This window comes from Egretta garzetta, unplaced genomic scaffold, assembly GCF_000687185.1.
Source record: "Egretta garzetta isolate BGI_Z169 unplaced genomic scaffold, ASM68718v1 scaffold142, whole genome shotgun sequence".
Classification (NCBI taxonomy): Eukaryota; Metazoa; Chordata; class Aves; order Pelecaniformes; family Ardeidae; genus Egretta; species Egretta garzetta.
Genome location: NW_009258955.1, coordinates 373,526 through 384,298, shown reverse-complemented (window position 1 = coordinate 384,298; position 10,773 = coordinate 373,526). Strand labels below are relative to the sequence as shown.

General features: G+C 45.8%; 1 protein-coding gene across 7 annotated transcripts in view; it reads right to left on the bottom strand.

Moving 5' to 3' along the window:
• Nucleotides 1-2,177: 2,177 nt before the first annotated feature.
• Nucleotides 2,178-10,773, bottom strand: part of KIAA1217 (KIAA1217 ortholog) — a 176,453-nt gene continuing 167,857 nt past the window's right edge. For 2 of the 7 annotated variants that reach the window (XM_035890153.1, XM_035890156.1), the window contains 2 exons: nucleotides 3,448-3,570; nucleotides 2,178-2,681 (listed from right to left, as the gene is read on the bottom strand). In XM_035890153.1, coding sequence (XP_035746046.1) covers nucleotides 2,178-2,681; nucleotides 3,448-3,570 — 627 coding nt within the window. Of the gene's footprint in view, nucleotides 2,682-3,432; nucleotides 3,599-4,078; nucleotides 5,768-5,910; nucleotides 5,961-9,249; nucleotides 9,370-10,773 lie in introns of those variants that run through there. The other 5 variants (XM_009634534.2, XM_035890154.1, XM_035890155.1 and 2 more) reach the window with 5 other exon arrangements.

The following is a 10,773-nucleotide window of genomic DNA, read 5'->3' as shown; positions in this document are numbered from 1 at the left end:
TGTGCTCTCACAGGGGATCAGGTATTAGCAAGTTACTGTAATCCGTAATTAGCACGTTACTACTCATTAGTAAGGATTTGCTCCCTGGGGGATAGTGGACCCACAGCTTAAGAACAAACTCTGGTACATCCATCGTTCAGCTTGCACTTGCATTTTTGCTGTCTACCCTAAAGGACCAGCCCGGTACCCGGCGTCCTGGGCTCCCTGTATTGGCCACTGCACGCGGGGAGCTGCAGTAGCCCTGCCTGGGAGCAAGATGAGGCATTGGGGCAGGCTTGTTCCCTTCAGAGCGCGGGAGCAATGCGGCACCCTTGGGAAGTGCGTGGTCCAGGGCGTGCAGGGTGGCAGGAGGTTTTTGAGAGGTTCTTCCCACCTGAACCAGCTGCTCCTGGAACAGGCTTTGGAGCCACCGCTTCTGTGTATGGGCTGGGAGGGAACGGGGGGGCCCCTCTGGTGGTTTGGTGTGAGCACCCCAAACTGCACCTTACGCTGCGCCTTGGCTTTGCAGCCACCCAGCCTGGCCTGGGCTCCCAGCCTGGCCTGGGCTCGGCTCAGCCTGAGACTCCCGCGTTCTGCAGGCGCCTGGGGCCTTGGGCCACCAGGGCAGCTCCACCTGGGCACTGCTGGAACTCGCCTGTGTTGTGCTCGCCAGGTGTGAGCTGGCGTTCACACTCTATCGCTACTCCCGCTGCAAGGGTTGCACCGTCTGAGGGCTCAGCCTGGAAATGGCACCTTTCAGAAACTTCTGTTCCACAAGGAGGAATAAAACTTAAAGCTGGAAAAGATGAAACCTCGTCCAATCAGTCAAAGAATGGGTGTGGTGTTTTGTTTGGTTTTTTTTTTTTCCTTGCTAGTTTTCTGACCTGGAGTTCCAGCTATTAGCTTTTGTCCAGCTAAATTTGAAAGGCCCCATTCTGAAATTACTGCTTATATGTGTGGCTTTATTCTGGGGAAAATAAAGTCTGTTTTCCTCCTGGTGGTTTAATGCTCTCAGGCATTAACAGGCTTAACAGCTAATTAAGACCATTATAAAAGTTATTAGTGACAAAATACAAATATATAAGCATGCAGCCCTTTATTTTTGTAAAGATCTTTGCTTATCATAGGTCTGTATATTACATTATGGTGTTATACAAATAAATTTATTTACAAAACCATAAGCTACGCAAGCTTCTTTGCTTCTTTCCCTTTTTTTTCCACCTTTTTCAACCCTTCCCCATATATATTTTTAAGCATGCATAAAAATTAACTTTGGTGTGGTAAAACTACTCTATGTGCCCAGCCACATACAGTATTTATTTATTTATAGATATTTATAGCTATGTACAAAAGTTTGCCAGTATACAGAACAGTACAGAAGTGTACATTTTAAAATCCACAACGCAATACATTAATGGGCTACCAGGTCTCAGTAAAATAAAACTGAAGGAAAAGGGTGGATTTAGCTAAGAAAAAAAGTAATCAGCAACTACCTATATGTGTAAAACAATTTATTTTTTTTTTCTTGGCTTGGCAAATTCTTAAATATAATCTGAATGGCAGTGCAATAGGTTGAGTTGCCTCCTACACACTAAGACCAGTCTTGTGCTGCTGTTTCTTGTGTAGAGGCTTACTGTCCAGCATACTACTTTCAAATGTACATTACAATAGTATCAAAATGTTTTGGCAAAAAGATCTCGAAAGGAACCATGACATTTGTTGACAAAAATAGAAATCTGTAACAAAGCTAAATAACACCAAAATAAAAGAAAAATATTTTAGTTTCAGTTTTACAGGTGTGTATAATCACACTTTAGTATATCTCTGTTCTCTTCTAGTCCCCATAATGAAAAATAGCTTTATACAAAACAACTTACTAAATTTGTAACCACACGTTTTTCCCATGCTCCTACATCGCTGTGCACACGCACTCACGTTCACTCACACACCTTCACACTTTTTTGTAAGAGGTGCTGCCTAAAGGAAGAAAACGCACTTTTATCATTACAACAGCAACAGTTTTACAAAAAAGTTTCACTCTAATCTAGCGTAGTAACTCAGTATTTAGCACGTGGTAAGTATTAAGCCTCCAGCAATACAGCAAAATGGTTACGTTCCCTGGTTAAAATATCGGCTGCGGGTTCTTTGAAAATGAACAAAAAGCCGTGGTGAACTTGCACGCGTGCGGTGCTTAGCCTTTAGGATGGCTCCTTGGCCGTGGATGGGGTGGACTTGCCGGCATTTCCGTTCTGTGCCTTGTAGCTGGTGAAGCTAGGGGTGTGGATTGTCCTGATGCTCTTCATACCTTGGTTCAGTGAAGTGGGGGAGGTGGAGGAGGGGGGGGAGGTAGAGGAGGAGGAGGAGGAAGGAGGGGGCGGCCGGCCATTCTGAGTCTGTAGTGAGAACGAGGGATGGTGACCTTTCCCTGGGTAAGTGGGGCTCTGAAACTTGGAGGAGCCGTTAGAGACAGAGGGGATGAGGGAGGTAGAGTAAGTTATGCGACCTGTCTGAGGACCGAGAAGGTTAGAGGAAGGAATGGAGGTTTTAGTAGGTGGATTAAGAGGGTTAGAGCTGTCACCGCTAGAAGCAGGTGCTGAGCTGCTTTTCCCAGAAGTGGGAGAAAAGGCTGGGATCTTAGAAGCAGGTAGGGTAGGGGAAGTAGCCTTATAGTCCCCACCAGCTTTCTTAGCACTTCCATTAGCCTGCAAATAAAGACGGCAGGAGACAGTTTGTCAGAAAGCCAGTAACACGGTAAACCAACAGGACCTGGGAAAACAGCCCTACAGCGAGTAAGAATTAACAGTTCGAGGCCTGAGCTAAGTCTTGCAGCCGTGGACTGGACCTGGTAGAAAACCCAAAGTGCCCAAGGAAGAGTGCATAGAGAGAGAGAGAAAGGAAGGGCCAACAAAGCTTTCGTGAGAAGGCGCGCTCTATGGGTTACAGACCAGTCGCTACATGGGCCATGCTTCTGGGTTATTAACACGTGAATAGACAAGTCCGGCCGCAGAGTTAACGTGCATCTACTGCCATCTATTACACCGACAGGTTAGTGTCCGAGGCTTCCTGTAAAGACTCTCTGAACAGAAGCATTCCCAGCTCTCCTAAGGAACCGCCACGTTTACCAAAGGGAAAGTAAACAGGTAGTTGGCATCTTAAAGCTGAATACCACAGCTTAAAAAAAAAACCCAAAACAAAAAAAACCAAACAAAAAAAACCCCAAAACCCAAAAAAACCAACAAACCGAAACAAAAAAGCAGCAGGTGTTTTATTGCGGACATGCATGCACAAGCATGGTGAAAAGATCAGTAGATACTGTCATGCCCCCAGGATCCAGGACGTCCAGTTAGACCTCACTCGAAAGACAGGCATCCGTTATTTGGTATAATCATCTCAGTCAGTTACTGGAGTTTTTAAATAAACAAACAACACGAAATGTCCACCCAAACACTGGGTTTAGGGTAAAACTACCTGTCTGTATTGGCGTGGATCCTGCAGCTTGTGCTGTTTGCCTGCTTTCTCCATGCTTCCTTGCCTACTTTTTGAAGCCATGGGGACCGGCATCCGGCTCGTCTGGGAGGCAGCGCTGGAGCCCTGTGGAAACGAGCGGAGGGGCGGGGAGGGGAGACAAGGAGAAGGCGTGATCAGTACCAGCAGGCTTGAAGAGGAGACTGCACACCATGCGCCAAAAAAAGAAAATAAAAAAGCCACAGTACTACATGCAGGGAAAGTTCAGGAGCTTCACACCGCAGGTGTTAATTTCCAGAATCAAGTGGAGAAAACTGCTCAGCTACTGATCAGCCTGGATTTCATGTCAGTGACGCTTGTCATTTCACACAGCGGATTATTCGACCCAGCTCCCCTGCATTTGCCCATCACCAATCAGCAGCAAAGATTAAAATTAAAAAAAAAAAAAAAAACCAAAACCAAAAAAACCAACCAAACCCAAACCCAACAGTCTATTAGCTGTTAGACACCTCGTGGGGAACCCAAACAAGCCACCTGAAAGGAAGCAAACAAATCACAAGACCCTCTTGTTTAATGGTGATTATTGCAGATTTTTAGAAAGCAGCTGGAGGTTTGATTTCTCGGACTAAGGTACCTTACGTGAAGTGGCTGGGATTGACGGAGGGGGCTCTACGCCAGCAAGGCTCTCATCCAGCACTACAAGCTCTTGGGGTGGGGTGTCTGGTACTATCTGGGCAGAGAAGGGGACAGTGCTTCCCTCAGAGCTGTATGTGCTTTCAGGGATAGATTTTGGACTCATCTCACTGATGGTGTTTTCCAGCTGCTTTATAGTCTGCTCAAGGCTGTCTAGCGTTCGGTATGTACTCTGTCGAATTTCATCAGTCCTAGACAGGGACGCTGCAGCTCCAGGGGGTCCCTCTTGCTTCCCAGGAGGACTTTTGTCACTGTCCTCAGGCTGAGACCTGGTGATTTCAAATCTCTTTGCTTCCTTGTGCTGCTTCAGGGTCCCATCTTCCTCCTCTTCTTCGTAGACCACAACCTGCAAGGTCTTCTTCCCAGTCTTGGTTCCTGTCCGTATTGCCTGTGTCAGAGCAGCCAGCTGCTTTTTAGGGAATTTGAACTTAAATTTTTTCTTAGAATCCTGCCTGCTTCCAAACTGATCGGCAGAGTCCAAGTTTGCTTCTGTGTTTAGCCCATAGATCTGACAGTATTTGTTAAAATTCGTCTTTGTGCTTTCCTCCTCTGCAGGAGGTCTGTTTTCCACGGGGTCAGGGGAAGACTGGAGGTTAAATATGTACTGCTCGTTGAGACCGTGAGCTGCTGAATACTCTGCGATTGCTTTTCTGTCATTAACCACTGGTGGCTCTTCCTTCTGGCTCTCAGAGATTTCACGCGCTTCGTTTTCTTCCTCCTCCTCTTCCTCTTCTATCTTTTCCTCTGTCATCATTTTCTCCAGCTCCTCATCGCATTCCTCAAAAATTGTAGAAAGCCGCTTATACGCTGACCTAATATCCATCGGTTCATCAAAAATGATGATAACGGGTTTTTTGTCCAGACACACCACTGGCTCTTCACTGTCTGTGTTTTCGGGGATACCCTTCTCTGACGCCATGTCCTTCCTCGCGTCGATGTTCACTGTTTGCACATCTCCACCTTTCCGGCTGACTATATCGTGAACTTCCCCGCTCGAGAGGACCTGGACAGCTGTTTTAGTAATCATGAAGGCGATATTTTCTGTGGGTGGGTTGTCTTCACTTGGAGAGCTAGCCGGAGAGTCTGTCTCTTCAATGCTGTTCACACTGTTACTTCTGGCCACCCTGGGTCTTAGCACAACCTGATTGTAGTTGACTGCAGAAGCTTCTTGCTCCTGCGAGGAAGGTGGAGGCCCCGCAGCCTCCTGCGTCTGCCTCATGAGAGGGGCAACGCTGCTGATGGGGATATGCTTGCTTGTGCTCTGCAAGGCTTCACCCGGCTGCAGGCCCTGGTGAGCATCTCGCAAGAGTCCGTAGTTTGGCTTTTGTTTTCCAGTTTCAACAGCTGGAAAATGGGATCCTAAGATATCTTGCACCCCTCTTCGTTTGTCATCCTCTGGCAAACTGACACCAGACAGGTTTGTGCTCATATTCTGGAGGTTTTTCTTAGAATAGTCTCTACTGTCTACAAACAAACCCTTGCTAAATGTAGAACTGTCATTCATTGCAAAGCCAATTTTACTGTCAGCTGTGCTGGATGAATCAGAACCCAATTCTTCTTCAGTTTTCCCTTCCCTCTTCTCTTTAGGATGGTCACTATCTGTGGGAGATCCTGTTGTAGCCCCATACACCTAAGGGGGAGAGTCGGATTACTTAGTTATTCAGGGCTGTTACCTTTACAGGACTTTTTTTTCCCCAAAATAAATCATCATATTCTCAGGGGAAGCGCAGACCTCGTGAACTCACCACTCTGTTTACTGCTGCAGAGGCATATCTGAAGTTGTCATCTGATTCCTGTCTGTCTTTGGGGCAAAATTCCAAATTCTGGCAGAACAGCACATGGCCTTACTGCTCCGTGCTATGCACATGGCCAGCATTGGTTGTTATCTAGGGCTCCTGTCTTAACAAGGCCTCCAGAATATGCAAAAGCACACTAGTTACCTTATTTCCAACACAGCGCTCCCTTGACTCACTTACTTTCCAGTTAAAAAAAAATCCCTAGTTTGTATAAGATTGAAGTTGAAAAGATTCACAGGATCTGATTAAGTTCTGCTGGGACGCATCAAAGGGAGCCTGCTGTGGAAGAGCTGACAGCAGGGCACTACGGCTTGCTAGCTCACCGGAGTGCCAAATGCGAGCGTCTGGCTAGCCTTGAAAGGAAGTTTTGTACTGGCAAAAGCTGATTTTCATATTACAACATTTTGCTGCTTCTAACGTTGTTCACACCTGAGAAGCGCTGTTCCATCACAGTTAATATGGTCACAGGCTGAGCATTTCTAAATCCTTGCTGCAGCTTAAAAGTACTCCTTCAAAATTACTGGCACACCCCTGCAGTGCCCATGGAAGTGCAGAATGAAACACTGAGCTACATTCATTTATAGAAGCAGCTCCAAACAGCACACCGAGAGGTCACCCGCTAGCTCAAAAGTAGTATATTCCCAGCAATGCAAATTCAAGGGGACTTTTTTTCTCTATTTTCAAATGAGGTCCCACTGAGATACTGTTGAATAATACCAGGCTTTTCTTTGGGGCTTGATTTATTAAGTGCAAGTGACACCTTAGGATAAACACCAATCATCAGGGTGAGGGAATGACCTGAAGAGACACCATGCCAATGAATGAGCAAGAGAGAAATCCACAGTCAAAAGATGGCTCGCCAAGAAGGAAATTAATCTGGCCTCAAGTGCCTGCAGGCAGTGAGCCAAAAGCGTTATTGCTGACATTGCTTGAGGCCAGAAGCTGACTCCTAACACACCAGAAGGACAGGTTATACCTATATGAGCATCAAGACCCGCAGAAGATCAGCCAGGAGAGTCACTCTCACAGCTGAGATGACTAAGTGGCAGTACAGAAATCCACAGGTTGGCTAGCGCATGCGCTCCCCATGCATACACAGGTTCACAAGGTACCGTTTCTATATCTTGTGTGGTATTTTCTTATATAACGTCTGAGGATTTTACACAGAAAAACTTTACACACAATGAAAACGCAGGAGCGAGAAAGCCAGCGACAGACCGGAGTCACAGTTCATCCCTACAAAGGCTTATTCGCAGTAACAAGGCCGCGCAGCTGCTCCACGGACACCCTGACATCCCTCACAGCTCTACACAAGGAGGAGCTATCACGCGAACCGGTGGCAGCCAGCGAGGCATCAGCGGGCAGGCTGATGCTGTCCGCACTTTGTGCTGAGAGCGGGTGTCAGAGCAAAACGCCAGGGCTCGTGGTCACCTCAGGCCCAGGCTTGTTAAGCAGTAGGCACCTTCCAGTCCCATTACATCTCAGAGCTCCCAGAATTGGGTCAGGCCATTTAATGGCACTTGTTGCCATTGGGTATGCTGACTCAGTGACTGGGTTCCCATTTCTCTGTATCTCTTTTTTGGCAAGTTCCATTTCTTGTTCCAAGCACCAGTGCAACCTCTCGTGGTGTCATTGCACAATATATCTCATCTTAGAAACTGCTGCCTTTCTACTAAAGAACAAAACCACAGCAAAATTCATTTCCTCTATGAGTTTATCGTGACCATAAGGCTCCATATTTAAAGCCAATAAACACTCTGTCAAGTCAGATGACAAAACCAGATCTCATTAACCTTAATTTCCTGGACTCTGTGTTATTCCAATAAATAGCAGTTTATGGCAATTACTTGGCAGCACCTTTCAAAGAAACATTTGTGCTACAGGATGTGCAGTGTCTTGAGTGGTGACCCAGGTTCTCATGTAACAATATGATGATCTCATTCTGACACCAGTAGTAATGAGGACGAGTAGAGATAGGTTCACATCTTTTTTTTTCTCCATAACACACTCATACACTCTGCAACAAAGCAATTTTTCCCTTTTACTGATACCCATGAATTTGTACCCTCGCCCAGTCCAGTAGATGCAGCTTTAGACCGGAACTGCTGTTTGGGCAGATCCAATCCAAGTCCTTGGCTTGCCCGGACCTGAAGCAGTACCTTCTGGAGGACATATGGATTCTGATGCTAGTAATATATCAGACACCACCATCTAGCTGTCACCTTGTGCTTTACCACTGCAGTGCCCTATGCAGATGCAGCTCACTGTGGTTAGGGCAGCTGGGTTACCTTGGGGGGCTGCCAAAGTCATTTTCTCTCTCCCTGCCTCAGTTTCTGTTAAATGCAGCTGAAGTGCAACATCTCCCACAAAATCCTTGGGGAGCTACTCATGATGCTATGTCAGAGAAGGCACTGCTGCTGTTTCCAGTTTGCATACACACACAAAATGCATGACAAAGTTTAAATGCTGTGCTTAAGAGCTGTGTTTTCTTCCCCACCATAACACCCTTCATTGCAAACTGGCATTTGACTGACAAGCTGTCATGCCTGCACGACTCCCTAAACCCAGCAATGATTCAATTCACTATTCTTAAACTTAAAAAAAGAGGTCTGCAAAGGCAGGAATATTTGTCCTCTTCTTCATCCTGCACATTTTGTGCCCACTAAAACCAATCAACTCAAATGGCAACCCCAGTCCAGACACAGCTGTGAAATTCACCCCAACTTGGCTATGGCCCCAGACACGTGGCACCTCTTCCAAGTCCATCACTGAAGAGTGAATTTTGGGCATTAATTTTCAGAATAAGAGCATCCACCTTGGCACTGTCTTCCAATAAACTGGATGAGATTTCTGCATATCTATTAACTATTTCTGGGACCAACAAATGAAGTAAAATAAAGCAGAAATTCTCTAAAGTGTCTCTTGAGACTGAGAGGAACCACTGTTTCTCCTCAAGACAAGTACAAAGCTTAGGGGAGATGCTTCACCATCCATTGCCAGAACAGCACTGGAAGGATGTTCTGAGGAGCATGAGCATATCTTTGGCAGAAACTGATGGGACCTCTTTTAATTTTGATTTCACAGAATCATAAAACTTCATGCAATCCTTGCATAATTGCTACAGATGAGACACATAATGTTGTGCTATAACGTTCCACGTGAGCGTTTCTGAGCCATACTGAGATAAAAGGAAGGAAACCACTGGGTAGTGGTGGGTGGGGGTTAGAGAGAACAGGACACAAGATATAAGATTAGTTTTGAAGGAAAGAAGGTTATGCCAAGACCGGGTGGCATGTTTAAAAACGCCACTTGTTACCTTCTTTTCCTTGTGATGCATTAAAGTCCCAGGCCTTATGTCTTTAACATGTGTATCATTTCTGGACTGTTCAGCATGACTGTTTGAGTTTACATCCATAAAAGAGCACTTCTGGAAAGCCTAGGAAATAAATACTGCAGGTTATCAGGAGACCAAGTAGCTTTTATACAGAAATCTCTGGAGCTGACCAACTACAAAGCGAGCATTTGTTTTTAACATTCACAGCTCAACAATATTATTTACAAGCTCACAAGATAATGGAGATTTTAGGCTATCAGGCTAAGAGAAATAGGGCATACCCTCCAATCTGGCAAGACTGCAGTCTCACTCATCACACTGACCTCAGCATTCCCTGCAGGAAGACAAGCTTGATATCTATTTTTACAGATGGGGAGATGAAGGCATACAGAGGTGCTGCAAACTAGCCAATCTTAAGCAGGAAGCCCATGACAAACTTTGGGCTTGCGACAGCACCTATTTCCTAGTGTCTGATATCTCCTCAAAATCCCAGTCAGATGTATTTTGGCCTTGACCACACATCACTTAATAACTAAACCTAAGTTTTTATGTGTTAAAATAAATGAACCCCAAAGCTCAGCTCTCTTTACTCCATTTACTGTCCACAAACACTTCTCCTGTGCTTCCTTAATGCTTTCTCACCTGAATTCCTAGTCAGTATTAGCAGGGCTTTGCTGTTTCCCTGGACAGGACAAGCAGAGCAGAAATACATATTTTCTTCCCCAGATGTTCCCATCTGGAAGCGATTTATATGTTGCCTGCGGAAATGTGAGGAAGAGGTGGGTGCAGCAGGCCTTATACATTCAATAAATGAGAGAAGGCAGCATCTAATACCTCTTTCCCACCCCTTGCTGTCTACTCGGCTCCCAGATTTGTCTGTCTCATGGCACATCATGCAAGAGCTACATAACTCCACTTCTCCCCACACAAACTGTCATTAAACCTTGGAGACATGTCTTTGTCACAGCCCTCACTAATGCTCCAGATGGTGACAGTCCATTTCAGGTTCCTCCTGGTCAGGAAGGACCCTGATATATGGGCTTGTGGACCACTGGCCTCCCACAGCCCTTTGTCTTGCTGTCCTTTTTCCATTTCCTTTGGGTTTCTCTATCCAGCTGGCTCCCAGATCCGAGCAGAACCATCACTGCCACCACTGCGCAGCGCTGGCTCCAAGTATGCATCAGTGGGATTTCTGCAGGCCTCTAATGGCATGGTCTGCCATTGGTGAGACGTACAGGCAGGACACCTCTGTTAGCCAGGGGAATGAGGGAGGAGTACTTACAGGAGTCAAACCACCGCGACACGCAAGAAGACTGTATTCATGCACCATGTATTAGGGAAATTATTTAATTCCTGGCAACTCTCGCGAAATTAATAGCCCTGATTACAGATTAGAATCAGGCCTGTTCTTTAAATATTGTACTCCTCGCATGTATTGCATGTTTATGCAAAATCAGAAAAGTAACAATAATGAAAAAATCCAGTGCAAAAATCGGGATGGAGAGT